This window comes from Anomalospiza imberbis, chromosome 17 (genome assembly GCF_031753505.1).
Source record: "Anomalospiza imberbis isolate Cuckoo-Finch-1a 21T00152 chromosome 17, ASM3175350v1, whole genome shotgun sequence".
NCBI lineage: Eukaryota > Metazoa > Chordata > Aves > Passeriformes > Viduidae > Anomalospiza > Anomalospiza imberbis.
The window spans coordinates 14,749,348-14,768,226 of record NC_089697.1 but is presented as its reverse complement, the minus strand read 5'-3'; the positions used below and the strand labels follow the sequence as shown (position 1 = coordinate 14,768,226).

Below are 18,879 nucleotides of genomic sequence, written 5' to 3'. Positions count from 1 at the left end.
TCAAAATTTCCATGCTGTATTTTTACACTGCATTTCTACAAGGGCAAGTTAAGTTTGCATTTTGAAAAAAATACCTCTTTGTTAGGAGCGAAGGCCACAGTTGGTTGAGTCTGTCCCATGAGCGCTCTCAGGCATTTACCCTTAAACACAGGTAGCAAAGTAACATGAAACTTTGAAATGATAAATACAAATCCCACCACTAGTGCCTGTACTACAACGTATGTAATAATGTTCTTATGAAACTACTCAAATTATTCTGTACACTGTGCTTTCTTAGTAAAATTACAGGTTTTTTTCCCCTGTGACAACCTTTGAACAGTAACTGTCATTCACAACATTTACTTTTCTGCAGACTAAAGTATAACTAGATTATTGACTACAAGTACTGAACTCTCAGAGCTGCCTTTTTTAAAAATAAATGTAACAGTTACACTGCTAAGCAAACACTACTTTCTCAAAGGAACTGTTCTGGTTTTGAATATACAGTATAATATTGCCACATAAAAAACCTTCATACAAATCTGTTTTTGTTAAAATTTAGGATGTACATTTACTGAAATTTTTCAGTACCTTTAAAAATGAATAAATTCTGACTTAGCATTTTGCAAAATGGCGTGTGGGTGTTACACTCTTTTTTATTAACAAATTTCTTCACAACCTGAAGGAATTTATTTTCAAAGAGTACACTGATCAGTATTTACACGATCCCTCCAGAAATCTGGCATCCTGTGAGTCAAGATTTTCTCTAATCTTCATAGAGGTGACAATACAATGAACAAGTAGACGTGGAACTAAAATGTATCCTCAGAGGAAATTGAAGAAATTCCATGGTGTTGAGAACACTTGGTGCTGCTGACTTCATTTCCTGAATATTTTCAAAGTTCTCTTGAACCATTACCTTTACTCCAGTGATAAGCAAAAGCACCTTTGTTTTCTAAATCTTGCCTTAGAGTTGTACTTGGCATTGAAGTTTTTCTCATGACAACTAAACATACAGGTGAACTGGAAATTGTTTTAAGGTCCTGTCAGCTGTCTGTGTAAACACTGCCACTGCAGGGGCAGTCCTCTTTGGGATGTGGCTGAGTTTCCTCCTCTGTCAATTCCTGAATCAGTGTTAGTTGTGTCTTGTTGAAGTAAAATGCCTTGTGAAGTAGGTGAGGTATAATCCAAAGCAAAAAAGCAGGTACAACAGTGGACTTCGGAGACCTGTATTTCTGACAGCATTTGCCATAATTTCACTGCTTCTATTCAACTCACTCACCAGTGCAAACAGTCTATCTGTTTCAGCCTCAAAGTTTATCCAGTCCTTCAGGTAAATGTTATAATTCATTTAGTCTGTACATGGATTCAAGTCCTGCCCCGTTTGTATCCTCATGGAGGTGCAGCAGCTGGGGGAGATTAGCCCTCCCAGCCTTCCCACAGTTGTCCTCTTTAAAATAAAACAAAAGCAGTTTAGTATATAACATTCTAGTAGAAAGTAGTAAGAAAGGTATTTTTAATGGTTCCATGCAATAAAGAACTTTGGAAACACTGTGAAACACCAATAAAGTCATAGCAGGTATGACACAAAAATTCAACAGTGTTTGAAACTTCAACCTATACAAAGCTTGTTAATTCAACCTTCATTTTGGTTCTAAAGCCAGTCTTAGATCTCTTCAATTTGAATTAAAACCCCACAGCATTACATGAGCAACTCCTCTCAGGCAAGAAGACCAGACTGTGCCTAGGAAGGGACTTGCACCTGTGTTTTCCACTGCACAGTTTGAGAGCACTTAATGATTTTTAATGAATTTAGGTATCTGCCTTCTTTTTAAGGGGAGATTCAGAGACAGTAACAGGCAACGGTAACTTTTTAATAAACTTAAATTTGTACCTCACCTTTGAGCTCTAGCAGTTTGAGAATTGCAAGATCATCACCACATTTAAAAGGCATCTCAGTAAGTAAAAAAGCAGTCTTAGACGCAAATCCGTCTTGTAGTCTACTTTCTGTTTTGAATTTCTTTTTCTGCTCACAGCACAAAGGCTGTAGTTGGATAAAGAGCAAGAAAATACATGATGCTGCCTCACTACTTGTGAGAAATTACACTTTTGTTCTTTCTGGATTGTGTGTAAAACCACTAGGTAGCTGCTACTAGTTTAAGTTTAGACAAAACCAATGTACTGGTCTGTAATTTTTATTGGCAATTGACCATAACTGGTTTCTTAACTGAGCATCTACCTTTTGGAAATTACTTTGACTTTAATGCCCCAAGATTCCCAAAAAACATGTACAAAGAGGTTTTGTGCAGCAGTAGTTGTCAGTAATGATGGCAGTATCGTATTTCTTGCATAATTTAGAGGATTTTCCTCCTAAGCATTCCGTGAGAATAGATGATGATGTTAAACAAGAGAAGGGAAAAGTTAAGTAAAAGCTAATGCTTTTGGTGAATTGCTCCCAACTCACAGTGACTTGGCAGATGATGGTCTCTTCACATCTGGCCATTTTCGACGCTGAAACTGCCTATTTTTCAAGCAGCAAAAGGAGAAAAAAAGTTAACCATCACCAAGAAAACAACCAGTACCACAATCTGAAAGATGAGGAAGAAGTATTCAGCCAGAATTTTGACTACTAAGATCAGAATACAGTGTAACACTGAAACAAGTAGCTCCAATGTTTCAAAGCAAGTGGGGTGGAAAGGTCTTTCAAATGCCCTTTCAAGCCAGGCCTTTCCATGTGGTTCCCAATCCCACACTTGCTCTGTCAGCATGAAGGTAGTACTTAAGAATAATAATATAACTTTTTTTTTTAATGTACCTGTACTGCTCGTAGCTTCCATCTTTAAGTCCTAGGTGAAGAAGAATTAACAATGTTACTAACAATTGCCTGTATGAGAAAAAAATAAAGACTCAAGAATTTAACAAATTTCCTGATGCCTTGAGTAACCTATTATGCCCTCACATCTGATCCTGCACTGAGCCGAAGTTTGGAGCAGAACTCCAGAAGTCCCTTCCAACTTGAACTGACCTGTGTTCAGCTGTGAGCTTCATAGTGGCTGTTAGGCTATTCTCTCCCTTTCCACAAGTATTGTTCCTTTCTTGTCTTCTGCATCTCGGCAATATTTATCACTATGCTAAGGGTCATTCTTCATCTTAAAAACATGACATAACACAAACTGAACATGTACAAAAATCTGAGAATGCATCTATCACCCTCAGCAGGATATTACTAGTGTAAGTAAATCCTAAAATCCTTTTGACTGATTCAAGTTTTATAATGTTAAGAGTACTTTGGGGTTCTTTGGGGCGTTTGTGAGTGCAATAGAAGAGGCACTTACCGAGATCCATGTTCCTGGTTCTTGGATTGCATTGCTTATACCCTCTGCAACTTCTGAGTTCCATGAGCTGGACATGCAGTTGATTAAGAACATCTCTGTCAAGTGTATTCACTGCATTAATTAGCTGCAATAAACAGGAGGTTCTTCTTAGTAACTATTGCTCTGTAATTTGGTAACTTTTAGAATGCAGCTGGTTTATTTGTAAGAAGAGCCACGTTATATTAGTTTATATTATACAGGCCTTAACTTCATCCTGCAGCAATACTGTGTGATTTCAATTTATTGTTGACAAGTAACAATGATGTAGTACTTGAGCTGTGAGCTCAAGGTCTATGATAAGATACCTGATATGGATCGGTATTGAGATCAAAATACTCCAAAAATCCAGTAGCAAATTCACAGAACAGGAAGTTGTGGGTCTCGTTGATTGTCCTCAAACACCAGTAGGTGTTGTTGTTGGCACTGGTACAGGCACAGAAAGGGCCCACTGCAAATCAAAGAGTTATAAAGACATAAGCTGCATGCTTCTGTCTTTAGCACTGCTAATTGCTTTCTGTTTATACTATTACTTTATTCATAGACAGTTACTCTCATTCTCACTCCTGAGCTCTAGAGCAGAGAATGCCTTCCAGCATCAGCTTCTTGTTCTGTGCATACCTAATCCACGTGACATGACTAATTATGGTATCATCTTGTCTAGTCCTTTCTCTGATTGTGAAACATTCCAAATGGTGAGATACCTTGCTGATCAGTGTACAGTATTCATTATCTGTAGCTTATTTGCAATTGGTTTTACCTCCTTGCCTTTCATGCAAGAGTAATTACAACACTGAAAGCAGAGATTATTTACTATAGAGAAGACTGTATGGTTTTGGTTACAGAGCTAATAAAACCAGTAACTACTAGCAACCCAACATCCCAGCCCAGTCTAGCCAAAATTTGCCGACCTATTACTCAGTTTACAGTATTCTTACGTGTCCACAGGGGAGCAGTTTGCCAGTGCTGGTTGTCGTGGGTGAAGCAGGTCAGACCAGGCATGCTGCACGTGTCATTATTTTTAATTCTCTTAAGTAATTTGCGCAGTTTCTTCTTCCGTCTCTGCTCTCGCAGCAGCCACAGCCTGTCTTTCTCCTGTAGGGCTTTCCTGCACACATGAAATGTCAGGGTCATGCAAACTCTGTTAGACTTGAACATAGCTAAAACACCCCAAAGTAGCTAACAAAATAAGCCACTCAGAGGGAAAGAATCCACATTTTTAATTAAATGGTGTTTCATACAAAAGGAGATGACTCTGCAATTCAATAGCACTGGGGAAAAAAAGCAGCCAAAGGGGCTTTTAGGCCTGAAGTTTTCAATGTGCTTTTTTCAAAAGCAGAGACTTTATCTTAGAATTTACAAGCATTTTGATATGGGCTTAGTTCCTTGCCCAGATGTCTCTGTTTATGCTTTTTAATACAGGATAAATTGAATACTACTACTATTGCCTGGTGTGTAACTGGTGTGTACCAGTTAATGTAATATTAATATTAAATTTTGCACATCCTCTCTCAAAGGAACAGGCCTTCACTTACTTGAAAGGATGAAGACTGGATCCTTTGAGTCTCAGTTTGCTCTTGTGTTTTGAATGGTAACTGGAAAATAAAAACAGCATTGCTGGTGAACAATAGCAAGACAGCTGCCCCTGTTCTTATCACATTATCAGACTGGATTTGAAGATTTAATCCAGTGTCACTTCTCCCTTCAATTTATTAGTATGTGATGAATAAAGGCAACCTCGCTCGACTGGATCAGGCACTTCCCAGCCTCACTGCGTCTCTGTTTCCTCAGATCCTTTGTGCACAGTGACACTTGGTGTGCTAACAATGTGCATTGCAATGTATATCCACATCAAGCTACAATTTACTATTATTTTATTTTTAACTGGTTGTTTCCCTACATGAGGCACATAGAATAGATTTGTAATTAAATTAATTTTCTTCAATGGAGTATTCCCTAACTTGTTCTGATAATGACAAGTTTATATTACTCTCCTGTCATTTTCCTTCTGAATTCAAAAATTTCAATACCAGCTGTACTTCGTAGGGCTGGGAGGGGGTGTGGGGGTGTCCTCCATTATTACTAGCTGGAAGTTCCAGGAAAACTTAACAAGATAGATTGAACTGTCCCAGCAAGAGCAGTGTCTAATATATTCAGAGATATGCCGAGTGTAAGCAGACATACAGATTTTCACTAAGTTACTACTGCTTTGCCTCTCCAGAAACTCTTAGAGTATTTTGCAGAAATTTCCTTTCTGTGGAATTACCGAAGTTAAAAAAAAGAACAGCCTCAGTCACTGGCAATATTTTCTTATTTATAAAGTTACTACATACTCAAATCAGCAAACACAAATTTAGTTTAATAAATGTTGTTTTCTAAACAGTACATCTGAATTCAATTAGTTGCCAGATTAAAATCTCCTTCAAAACAAATATTTTAAATTCTTAAAACTTTTGGGAGCTTTCATAAGTTTAATCAGTATAACAAGTTAACAAAGTAAAATTATTTAAGAACTATCTTCTTCAGTAAATTTTTAAATCTTGCACAGATGCTGGCATTTCATCAACTAATTCTGAATGCTAAATCAAAGCAATTGCAATGCAAACAATTGACCATATGTAACTCAGATGATTAATTTCTTTGATTTCAGTGGGATTAGTCATCTCAATAATGCTATGCACAAATATAAGTGTACCCTATATCACTCTGAAAAGAAACATTTTTTTTACATTTTCTATAAAACATTCAGCAAAAATAACTTCATCTTTACAGTACATACTAAGTAAACTCGGTTTATGTAAACTCAGTTAATCAGTTTTGAAAGCAGTGGATTATAAACCAATATAAACTTTCTGTCTGTTTACCATCTAGAATGATACATCTTAAGCAGTTTTTGACATAGGCTCCCAAAACCCAAGAAATTTATGATCTCCGTGTTTTAGTGGATCTGCTGCTGAAACTATGTTGCAGGATCCATGCAGGCCACATCCCCAGTCCACAACAATTATAAACATCCTATCTGTAGAGTATGTTGCACCTCCGAGGTTTTAAGCATTATCTTGGAAAAGGCATTCTGTGACACCAGTAAGATAGAGAAGTTTTATCCACACCCTCTCACAGAGTCTACTTGGTAACAGGTGCTTTAGTCGCAGCTTAAGCACAGTTGCCTAGCAGTTTTGACTCCATTCAGACTCAAGTTTTCCTTTTTTTGGTGATATCTATTCTGCCACTGTGGCTGCAGTCCTCTCAGTGATACCTGGCTCTCAGCAGCCTCAGAGCTGGCTCTGTCATCACCATGAGCAGGGGAAGGTGTTCCTGGGTCTCTTTCTGAACAACTTTTCTCAGGGGCAAATTCTGTTTGGGTTACCTTTTGATTTTGGAAGATTTTCTGTTGTGCTTACTTGAAGAGCAAGAGCTCGATTGTCCAGGTAAACTCCTGCCTGGCAGACAGTGGGCCTTGTACTTGTGCAGCAGCCTAACTTCCCCTGAATGTGTACACAGGAGTACAGTCAGCAAGCAACCACTGAACAAACCAGATCCTGATCTCTCCTGTGAGGACATAAATCAGTTACAGTTGCACACTACAAGTAAGTATTTGGAAGTACACAAAAAAATACCTTAGCTTGTTACAATCACACTCTTCAGGTCGCTTCTTTTTTAGATGACCTCTCACCTCCCTCAGGTTTTTTATTTTATTTTGCAAAGTTTCAATCTAAAAAAAAAAAAGGCACAAAGACAGCATGAAAAAAAAAAAAAACCCAGCATGATTTAGTGTTATTCTAACCTTCTCAAACTCATTCTACTGTCACCAAGACCTTCCTCTACAGTATCTTCTGTGGCTCTCACCACGAAGAAGCATTTTCAAATTATCTAGCTTTCCAGAAGGAAATTATAGTAGGAGGAAGCTGGTGCCGTTTGCCTGCTCTGATTCCTGACTCTGAAAGCAGAATGCAGTGCTGCCGGGGGGTACACACAGTCGCAGGTAGACAGACACTCCTGCATCCACTGTGATTTTGCCTCTTGTGCTCTACAGCAGATTTGCAAGGGGAGAAAGGCTGCCCAAAGGAAAACAAAGTCATTAAATTTCAGCATGTTCTGACACTGGGAAGGGGATGGGGCAGGAGTGATCTGAAATCCCCTCTTCAGAGGTTTTGAAAAAGCAAAGCAGCAAGCAGGCTTTAGCAGTGTCTGGACACATGGGATAGCAATTAGCAGTTAATTGTGCCACCCATGAGGTTTGATTTAAACTGCCTTTTTTTTTTCACTAAATGAAACTCCTTCTTTTGCTCAGTCTGGCTTAAATACAGCATGGCCCATTTCCATTCAGATATTGCAGGCTTCTACACAGCAGAAAAATTAAAGTAATCTAACGTGAGCAACAGTCTCTGCAGAACTACCATTAGCCATCAGTGACCATAGGTGTAGTAGAAGCTCATGACTGTTGAAGCAGAGACAGGACAGAGTGTTCAAGGAAAATGGACAAAGCACCCAGCCCTGTGACCCTAAATCAGGAACACAACTGGACAGAAATGTGTTCATTTCCTTTGACACTCCATATTGGCTACATTTTCTGAAGAAAAAAACAATTAGAGGACCGTGGTAATATTAAAATTGCCCTTTTTTAATCTTAGCAAACTAGTAAGTTTTCAAGTATCTGCCCTGTGCGTCAACCTTTACAAGAAAAGGGGACCAGGAAGTTCTTACATAGAACTTCACTGTGAATTTATGTAATTTGGTAAGAGATTACAGGACGTCCATCCTTTATGCTTCTCTTTGGCATTTGTTCCATCCTTACCTGGTCCTTAGACCCTCTTTCAAACACAATACACATGAAGGGTTTGAGCTAATATTATTGAATATTAGTGGCAAAAATGTCCGATAGTTTTACTGGCAAATTTCATAGAGCAAATTACCTCCAGGTTCTCCATATACACAATCCTATGAAAAAAATTCAATTCCTAAGTGCAAGGTCAAGAAAACAGTAGCAAGCAAAAGAAATTAATTCTAGAAGCACCAAAACTAATGAAGCTCACTTTTCCTTGGGCCTTTATGTTTGATACTGAAGAACTGTGTTTTGAGAGGTTCTCCACTGGGGAACAGGACTACTAAGATGTTAAAAAGATCCAGATTAATTTTTTTCCCAGGGTGGGGACAGTCTTAAGTCTTGTCTCATAAGGCATATGACATTTCTTAGCTGTGCTTTCAGCTGCAGTTCTCTCCTCCACTTAGCATCTTGTCTTCACAAACTTGTAATAATTTAATTATTTCTGAAATGTCTATTCTGAAATCAGCCAGCAAATTCAGACGGTTTCACGGAGGGACAAAGACACCCAGAGGCAGACACAGACAGTCAGCATGATCCTATCAGCCCACAACTCTAAAAACACACACTGAAAACATCACTCACCTCATGGTCAATATGAAGTTTATGGTCCTTCCAAGCTTGCAGTGACCTGTACAGATCTGTGTCACACTGAACAGTATCGTTCTCCAGGATATAGCACCTTGGCATGGAAAAGTAAGCAGTGTTTATTACAGTGGATACACACACACACACGGAGCAATGCAAACAGCTGCTCTTAATAACACAGCTCCAGGACAAATGAGACCATGGATTAAAAATGACATGCAGAATTCAAAAAACAATGTTCATTCAAGAAAATACAATTGTGCTCTGAACCAGGAAGGAAGTCTGGGTTTGAGTTGCCATGGAAATTTTTAAGTGGAAAAATTCAATGAGAGTATTTCTATCAAGCAGAACCTGTTGACTCTTTCATTTCTCCATGTAAATCATGCTACACAGAATTCTTGCTTATACATTAGACTTTCCGCATAAATAATCATTACTAAGTAGCAAGCATTGAAAGCAAGCATCAGAAGCAATTTCCTGATGCATAATTAAGTGACGCAGGGGTAGGAGCAAGGATGAAATACTTCCTTATAAGATGTGTTACTACAACATAAAGAAAAGAGAAGAAACAAGAAAACAAACCATAAGCAAGGAGGTTTTACTATTTTCTACAAAAGTGATAAAATCTTTCAAGGAAATCTCCTTCACTTTGAAAGCAAAACACCCTCTGACAATATAAAACCTTTATGTTTCACTAACTTCCAGTGAAATCCAGTTTTTTAAATTATTTAATAAAGAAGAAAGCAAAAATCACCACTTGACAGATTTACCTGGAAAGTTTATTAGGGGTTGAATACCATGCAGCCATTTCTGAATGCTTGTTTAAATTAAAGCTGAATATTTGCAGTGCTCCTTTATTTTCTTTAAACCACCTCATGTATGTTGTCCCACGGCCTTCTTTTCAGCTAGGGAAGGCTCATGAATAATGTACAATCTTTCTGACAATTCCTTGTACAAATCTGGGATTCACCCACTAAGGCAGCAAAAGTAAATTCAATTTTTTCCAGAAGGAAAAAAAAAAAAAAAAACAAAAAAAACCCAGTGATTTAAGGGTCCTGAACATTCATATGAGCCAGGGTAAGAGAGCACAATTCTCTGATGCCTACATTTCCTCATATTGGTGAGTTTCTAATTCACTTCTGTGAACAGAAGTCAAATGGAAAACACAGATGTCAACAGCAGCTACCTGGCTCCTGCATGCTTACATGAGCTAGTCATTAAACAATATAAAGCATGTAATCAATAATGATTGGTGGATTTTCTGATAACTCACAAATGGAAATGGTGACTAAATGAATTAAAGTACAGCTGAAGAGACATAATCAGTCCCTAGATGCACCACCAAGGAAATTATTTTTAGCTGTTAGAGTGGTCAGATAATTGCCTTCCTTCTCTCTCAGTATGTTCCATTTCCCAATGCTTCTTGTCCATCCAACTTCATTCATAATACAGATTTTCCTCTCCTAGCACTGCTTACAGAAAACTGTACAAAGCAACCACTGACAAAAAAACAGTTCATGCTCCAGTCAGGGCCTTCGGTGTCCAGCCAGGCCAGGTTACCCCACTGCACACTAATTTCCTGGAGTAAGGCCTCTCCTGGTTTCATGCAGGGTTAACACCCCTGTTGCCAACTGTTTTGCTTGTTCTCACTGCAAACACATGCACTGATGAGTGGCTACTGTCTCCACCCAATGCAGAAGACAAAAGAATTGCTGCAGCTCTTCAGGAGCTTCATGCACCTCCGCACTGAGAAAAATAAAACAAAACTGAAGACTATTGTACACATGGGAGTAAGAATTTTAGTGAAGCTAGACTGGGTATCCAAAAGGGACACAACATGCTTAGCACACTTCAATCCACGCATTTATCAAAAAAGCAGTCACTTAAGGAGCAAAAGCTTTTAAAAACCTACCATGTGCACTTACCTGTGGGTCACTTTGATCAGATTAGGGGCTGTGTACTCTGCAATGCTACCAGTGCCACTATATTCCCCCATGTCTCTATCTTCCTCCTCGTGGAAAACAGCGCTCTGCACTTTGTGCCGCTTGGTGATATTCCTTGGTGAGATGGGCTGGTATCCATCCACTAAAGCCAGGTGATAGGCAGCTCCATCCAGCTCAACAGATACAGAACGGATAGAGCGATGCCGGACATAGCTTGGTTTGAATTCTGCATGGAAAAAGCGGAAGAGCAGCAGAAACAGCATGTTACAATTTGCTCCTCTTTGTGGCTCTTGGAAGGAAAAACCCCAGCCCAGACTATGCTGTTTGGAATTAACTGGGTGACAGTGTTTGTTGCAGTTGTCCTCTGAGCTGCTGCTTCCTTAACTTTGGCACGGATGGAAGTACAGGTGGGTGGAGGGACACCTCAGAGCATGAGAGGGTAGGTACAAGGCAAACACAAAAGAATGGCAAAGGGGGAAAAATGGTCTAGTTCAGCACCAGTGAGAACAAATAGCTTGTTCAAATGGATGCTTGCTCTTCCCCCACAGTCACCAGATGGCAGTCACACCTTAAGCACTAACTGTGACAGTCATGACAGCCAGGCCACCAGACACCCTCAGGGACCAGTTCTCTGCGCTTTTCTGCTGTCCACCATAAAATTCTTCCCTGCTAGGATTCCTGCAACACATTCTTGAAGTTGTCCCGGTATTCCCAGTGCTCAGCATGAGCCTTTTCCCAGTTCTATTCTTCAAGGCTAGGGCTAGATCCTTGATTTTTTTTTTTTTTTTGGAAGGGATTAATATTTGAATCTTTATTTTTATCCACATGCAGTTCTTTTCTTTGCAATTCTTTCCCTGATGTGCAGCCCAGACAGTCAGTTCGTCCGTGAAGCACCACCCTCCAATGCTATGTACTCCCTCAAACTTTGCTTCTGCATTTGCAGCTCAAAAGCAAAATGAAACATTTGTTATGAATTGCCACTGTGCAGTATGAGATTCTTATTGATCTTCTATTCCCTATTACTATTTTCCAAAGTTCTCCATTCCAGCCCAAATCCCCAGAACTCCTCTTCTGTTTGGTCTGGAATGGCAAAAAGAGAACGTAGTTATGAAATCTAAATCTATATTTAAACTTCCCTCCTGTATGATGGGGTCCATCTCTGACTGTATTTCCTGCTCACCACCAGTGACTGCTGAGAGGCACTCACGAGGCACACTTTATCCCAAGTCTCACAGAACAGGTCATAAAAACCCAAATACTCATCATGAGTGTCCAGGTCACTCTCTTGACTAACCATAGTCCAATGAGACAGTTTCCACATAAGCTGTTTTGAAAAACCTTGGTATGTCACCTTGACTTGTATTGCTTTGGTCTCACTTGCATTTGGTGTGTGATTTATTAGATAAATGCATGTAGAAGAATAGCCAACACCAATGAAAAGGTCTCTGTCAATAGGTCCAAGCTAACCTCTTCCCTGTATAGCACACCCCGGATGTGGGAAGATGGGTGGAGCATCTGTGGAGGCAAATACTTTACTTTAGACACAAGCAAGGCAATGTGATTGTCAAGATCCTGTTTTATGTTGCTGAAGTTTATACCTTAAGGTTCAATGAGGCTAATGAGCTGAAGGTTGTAGTATAAACTCCGTCTCATCTGCCCAGAACACAGGGGGAAAAAAGCACCATTCTGATCCCTCTGTGAGAGGGAGCAAGTTTCACTTTTTTCTACCTCAACTTCCTACTTACATAAACTAAAGGTAATTATACACTTAACCACCTCCTTTGGGTGTTGTGAAAGCAACAATGAGAAGCACTTAAGTAAGTGCTAAGTATTATTAGCTAGCATAATATTGCCCTCACTTTGTTTTCCTGTCCGCATTGCCTTCCATCTACTGCTGTTGACTCCCCATGACTTAACTTCCTTCTGTGACTTAAAAAAATGTAGTTAAATAAGTACAGATTCTAGTGTTCTTTACAGATTGTCGGCTGTAGCACATATTTAAATATCAAGTATAGTTGATGGAACCAGTAATTTCTTTTTCAACTAAGAATTTGCTTAGTAACTACTAATCAGCTTGCAAGGCAAATATAATGGGAGAAAATAAATTTAAACTCTGTGTTTCAAGTTTGTGCCATTATATAAAAAGGCTAATCTGCTAAATAATTAAGGTTCTGTATTTGTGGAGTGAGATGAAAGGAACATTACAAGTAACTAATAATTCCGTGTTGCCATTTACCTCTAATCTATAATTAAACTACATACCTAAAATATACGTGTTAGTCTGACTAAGGTTTAACAGAGTCAGTAAAATGGGCTTTCCTTCTGTGCCAAGGAAACCAGTAATAGTCACCCCCTTTGGCTGTTATGTCTGATTAAAAGTCAGCCTTATCTCTGCTGACTGAGCAGAAGAAAAGGATGTTAGAATCAAGCAGCTTCAATAACAAAGTACACACATCCTTATTGAAAATAAATTACTGAAGTAACAGCTCCAAGTATTGCAGGAGCTACTGAAAATTGAGGTATTTGCTGTATAACACTATTCATGTTCCACAGACTATGTAACTGTGTGCAATTTGCCTTTTCAGCATGGGCACTGCATTCTCCAGAATGAAACATTCTTCCTACAGCCAGATAGCCTCATCTCTGATTGTCCAATATGAGACATGCTGTTTCATAGTTAAGATACACAGGAAATATGCTAACACAATTCAATGCCTATGATTGTCAAGACAATTATGTGAGTTAGCAAATAACAGCTTTCTAAGGCAGAGACAGAAGATGCAGCAGGTTTTCTTACTTTTCTTGGAGAAAAGTTTCTTTCTCTGTCTGATGTGGCTCAGCTTATATTCATTATCTTCACAATTGCAGTCTTCGCTATTCCTGTTGTAATACTTGGGCAAAATATTGGAGGTGCCTTTGCCGTTGCTTGCCGCTGCCAAGTCTGCCATTCCCTTGCACTTGTGCAGCTTGAGTTTTCCACTGGCATCTTCCACACACTGCCATTTCTAGAAGAAAAACTTGGTTATTAAAAATCTGTCCCAACTGTGGTACGTCTCATGGCCAGCTCCAGCAATTTATCAGATATTCCTTGTAGTAAAATGGGGCTCACCTATCACCTATTATCAAACCAGATTTTTGCAATCTTCCATTTTCAGACAAAACAGCAACTCTTCAGAACACCATTGCATTTGTTTCTGAGCTTGCCTCTTGGAGGTAGAACAATTAAAATTTATTTTAAAAATCAATACTACAGCTAAAAACATGAAGGTGGTAAGCGACAACTTTCAGAAGCATAACTGCAGCATAAACCAAGGACATTCAAGCTGTATCCTAATCCTGACAGTCTTATTATAACTCTCAGTGCAGTAGGACCAAAACCCTCCAGCTTTATGGAAGCTCTCCAGATAGAATCATATACTGGCTTGGGTTGGAAGGGACCTTAAAGACCATCTCCCTCCACCCCCCTGCCATATGCTAGATTATGCACGTGCCATATGCATAACCTTTCACTAGATCCGGTTTTCCAGAGCTCCATCCAACCTGTCCTTGAACTCCTCCAGGGATGAAGTGTTCTCCAGGATTGCTCTACAAAAGTGCCTGTTTCTCTTCAATGACCTTTTAAAGGGTCAGATCAGCTGCAGAAGTCCTCAGCTCAGAAGTCCTCATGAGTTTATCTCCATCTCAAGTGGTTTCCTTAATAGCTTTTTCCCTTCAACACACTTGGGCTTGACTTGTAAGGGTGAGCTGCACTGGATGTCTGAAGTGAGAAACCCCTCCCTCTCACACTCAAACTAGAGAAAATACTGTTCCCTATCTCCAATTCACTCTGATACTCAAAATCTGAAGTAACTTGCTCACAGTTCCTTCGCGCTGCTGTCAGAGCTGTACCAAGGGCAAGGGAGTTTAGCTGCCTTCAACCTGGCACAGAAGTTCTACTCACTTCTCAGGTACATCACAAATTATTTCACTGACTCCTTAATTTATCAACACTTTGCTAGCTACAGAGGCTTAGAGACACATAAAAAACTCCTTACAGTAGCAGTTGCTACTGCTTTAAAAAAAGTTTCTCAGAAACACTCAGCTTCTTGTTGAGTCAAGAGAAACGTTCCTCTTCTTCCCTATTACAAAATCCTGTAAGCCAATTCTTCCAGGACTCACTGGAATATTGAGAATTTTCCAAATAAAAGAACAGAAGTAAAAACAGCAGCATCTTCCAGGCAAGATGATATTTTACAGCAGCCTGCAGCTCTATGAGGGAGAGTCAGCCACTTCAGTTTGCACAGCAAGGTGTGCAAAGGCTGGGACAACAAAGCATATATTTTCTATTGACATTCACTCCATTGTTTGCAGGACAGCAAAGTAAGAAAACAAGATCACTGTGCTTTATTATCACTGTGCTTTTATTAGACTTTAATAGGAGTCAAAAGTGAAGTGGCCAGTTACGGCACATTTACCTATCACTGTGGCAGAACCTCTCATTTAAAATAATCCATTTTATGGTATGCCCACTGATTTCCTCAGACACCTGGATGCCAAATCTCCTGAGCTGTATCTGTGTTCAGCCTCCTGAAAGCCCAGCCTTGCTCTGATGCAGATAAATCCAGCTTAACTTACAGCGCAATGACTCAGGAAATCAAGGAGAGATACTGTCAATAAGATCTTTGCATGACTATCTTCATCTGTAAAGCCATACATATTTACCTAGATTCAGTAACAAATTAATATCTGAAGAATAAATTCCTCTCTTACTTTTATAAATGCCTAACACTGATTGATGTACATACAGACTGAGGTTTCAACTAAAAGTTATTTTACTAGAATGAGCAATGCTTTCTTTCACAACTAAAAGAGATGTAAAAATGTTTGTTGCTGTTTCCCATGTCATCTGAACATTATTTTCGAAAATATATAAACAAACTGCATTTTCTGCTCAGTACAGCTCTATGCTCTAGGTACATTTTAATACATGAAAAATGAAGTTTCAACAGAGGGAAAGTTCAGTGCCATGATGAGAATTACTGCAAGTACTCTGATATGTCACCAATTTTTTTTTCTCTATTTCTTTCATGTCTTGTCAAGAGATTGATGCTCATTTTTCCCTTCCAGGTGAACTGGAAAAAAATCCTTTAGTTTTTGGTGCAGCTGTATGCTACAGTGAAAACATCTCAAAGACTTTACTGAAGGGCACATTGCATGCATTAACAGGCCCCACTGCTGAATGACTGCAGTGCAGATCTACCTAAATTACATTAGAGGAAAAAATTGAATACATGGTGGGGGGGGCGGTGTTGGGGGCTGGAGAACAGGGGAAGGAAAGTCTCAAGCCTTTGCTTTTTTCCCCAAAACAGATACGGGCATCTGTGTGAATATGTTTGGGATTCAACAGCTTATCCTTGGTCTGCTTGTAGGTCCAAAAGCAAATTCTCTAGGTTGATATCATGGCTCTATCAGATGCAGTCATTTCCACAGGATGCTTTCAAACCTAGAGGAAGAGGGCAGGAATTGCAAGAGAAATGTGAAAACCTCTCTTAACCATTAGGAAGATTTAAACACTGTTAATTCTGGCATTTGAAATTGCTTTCTAGTGCACAGCACACCATCTGCCCTGTGGAGAAGGACCTGGGGAGTCCTGGTGGACAATAAGTTGTCCATGAGTCAGCAGTGTGTCTTGGGGGCCAAGAGTGCCAACGGTGTCCTGAAGTGTGTTGTCAGTTCCCTGAGCTGATCCTGCCACTCTACTCAGCCCTAGTGAGGCACATCTGGAGTGCTGTGTCCAGTTCTGGGCTCCTTGGAGCAAGAGAAACATGTAGCTCCTGGAGTAGGTCCAGCAGAGGCTGAGGAGATGAAGGGACTGGAGCACCTCCCTGCCAAGGAAAGGCTGAGGGAGCTGGGGCTGTTCAGCTAAGAGGAGACCTCACCCGCGGCTGTCGGTGGAGGGGGTCAGAGTGCTCTGCGCAGTGCTGCCAGCAGGACAAGGGGCAATGGGCAGAAACTGATAAACAGGAAGTTCCACTTGAATATGAGGAAGAACTTCTTTACTGTGCAGATGACTCAACACTGGAACATACTGGCCAGAGAGTGTAGAGAATACCCCTGGAGAGATTCCAGAAAGTCCTGTGCTGTGTGCTCTAGAATGACCCTGCCTGAGCAGGGAGGTTGGAAGAGATGATCCATGAGGTCCTTTCCAACCATTATGCAATTCTGTGATCATGCATATACCTGTGGAAAACTCTGGAAGTAACTAAAATATTTTTTAAGAGATAATCAATTAATTAAATCTCTATATCAATAACTTCAGAGTGCCCCAGAGATACTTTGGCTCACAGGTAGACATGATAACTATCAAGCAGCAAAACATAATTCTTTATAAATAGTGGATTAATGCAACTGTCAAGAAAACTAAAAGCTCTTAGTTCACCATCTGCCCCAAACTTTTCAGTTATTTTCTTTATTAGGGCAAATGATATGTTCTTAAATCAAGACTTCTGGCTTATAACACCTCAAAAGCAGAAAGTCCTGAAAGAGAGGGGAGTTTAACACCAACCAAAACTCAGTGGAAAACCCAGACTGCTCCGCAATCTTCATCCCAGCTCGTATCAAAATTCCAAGTGAAGAACCTGTCTTCTTGCAGATTCCCTCTGCAAAGCATGGCAGAACAGCTACTCAAACCATCACATAAATGGCTTTTGCAATATATCCTGAAGTCTGTCAAGCTCACATTGTGCAAAACTTTCCAGTTACCTCCTTTTAACATCAAAGCTGTTCCAGCTGGAGACTTCCCACCATCCTCAGGCCAAGTTAGCTGCTGTGCTCATGCTTTCTGTCACCAGCTGTGCTATGCTTGTTCTGATGCTTCTGCTTCATCCCCTATCCACACTTTCCATTGCACAGCTCATGCTACCCAGCTATTTGCTTGCAAAGCAGAAAGTCTGGGCTTTATTAGTTTAACAGACAAGTTGCTGGCAGTGAACAGAAATCTTGTTCAAATGCACACTGCAAAGGAAGAAAAAAATCAAACCACACTTTGAAACATGCTCTCTCCAGCCTAAACTATCTGCTATATGTATCCAAGACTAAATTAGGACTACAATATCTATGAAACATGAATCTTAATGGCAAGAGTTGTAGACTGAACAGATGCCTTGTTCCCTTTCAGTAACACTATTTACCTTGAACATGCAAATGACTTATTACCAGAAAAAGACATATTGTATTTTTGTCTGTGTTAAAAAACTATTATTTCCTTCACAGCCCTTATCACCATGAAGTGGGTTTTGCATTATTGTGCATCAATGTCTTCTTACCATTACAGCAATCACAGATTCAAAGTCATTATCTGAAGCCCCAATCAGAAATAAATAGCCATGACTTTCCCTGTAGGATTTTTTCCTACAATTCACTCATTTCCTTCAGTGAATGTCTCTCAACTGACACTTCTTTCTTTGAGGGAAAATAGCCAATCATGTAAGTCTTGCTAGGAAATATTCCATTGAAACACATATCTGTCAGAGCTGAGCCCTAATTCATCATTCTGTGTCTCTCAGCAGCTGGTTTTTGTTGGTTTTGTGGTTTTTGGTTTGGTTTTTTTTTGTTTGGATTTTTTTTGTTTGTGGTTTTTTGTTTTGGTTTTTTTTTTTTGTTGTTTTGTTTTTTGGTGGGGTTTTTTTTTTTTTTTTTTTTTTTTTGTTATGCCAAAGAGATTCCATCTTATTTTACAGAAAAGTTAAAAGTGAAACAGTTTGATCACTGAGCTGCCAGCAAGTCTCCCTAACAACTCTAGGAATCCAAGTTTCTATAGGACAATAAATTCTTCTGTGTTTGCCAACAACCTGAGAAAAACACATCAGTAGTATCGGTCTATAATTTAAGCAGATGCTTTCTGAACCCAGTGTTGCTGCCACATTAAATGGTGAGCTACAGACAAACTGCTTTAATGGCTAAAACTACTCTAACTTCCAGTCTAATTGATTAATGAGTAGTCAGGATACACTTTTTTTCCTTTTAAGAAACAGTAGAGTTACAGTTTAGTTACCTCCTCTCTGCTGTGGTTTGCTCCTTGTGTTACTTTCCATAGGGCTAATGAGGACAAAATAACAAAATCCAGAGACACACACACAAGACCTTACTCTACAACAAGTTCTGTTGTTTTTGCTGGCAGCTTCTCCTACTGCTCAGA

At 39.5% G+C, this 18,879-nt stretch overlaps 1 protein-coding gene and 1 long non-coding RNA gene across 5 annotated transcripts in view; one reads left to right on the top strand and one right to left on the bottom strand.

Moving 5' to 3' along the window:
* Window positions 1-306: 306 nt before the first annotated feature.
* The window catches only part of SULF2 (sulfatase 2), an 84,534-nt gene continuing 65,961 nt past the window's right edge, over window positions 307-18,879 (bottom strand). For all 4 annotated transcript variants that reach the window (XM_068208132.1, XM_068208131.1, XM_068208133.1 and 1 more), the window contains exons 11-21: window positions 13,501-13,708; window positions 10,686-10,929; window positions 8,758-8,854; window positions 6,968-7,062; window positions 4,886-4,945; window positions 4,289-4,458; window positions 3,659-3,801; window positions 3,319-3,438; window positions 2,795-2,829; window positions 2,444-2,500; window positions 307-1,429 (exon numbers count right to left, since the gene is read on the bottom strand). In XM_068208132.1, coding sequence (XP_068064233.1) covers window positions 1,399-1,429; window positions 2,444-2,500; window positions 2,795-2,829; window positions 3,319-3,438; window positions 3,659-3,801; window positions 4,289-4,458; window positions 4,886-4,945; window positions 6,968-7,062; window positions 8,758-8,854; window positions 10,686-10,929; window positions 13,501-13,708 — 1,260 coding nt within the window. In that variant the 3' untranslated portion in view covers window positions 307-1,398. The remainder of the gene's footprint in view (window positions 1,430-2,443; window positions 2,501-2,794; window positions 2,830-3,318; window positions 3,439-3,658; window positions 3,802-4,288; window positions 4,459-4,885; window positions 4,946-6,967; window positions 7,063-8,757; window positions 8,855-10,685; window positions 10,930-13,500; window positions 13,709-18,879) is intronic.
* Window positions 2,702-4,443, top strand: LOC137484349 (uncharacterized). The gene is made up of 2 exons (XR_011004839.1): window positions 2,702-2,829; window positions 3,319-4,443. It is a non-coding gene; the product is annotated as an uncharacterized lncRNA (long non-coding RNA).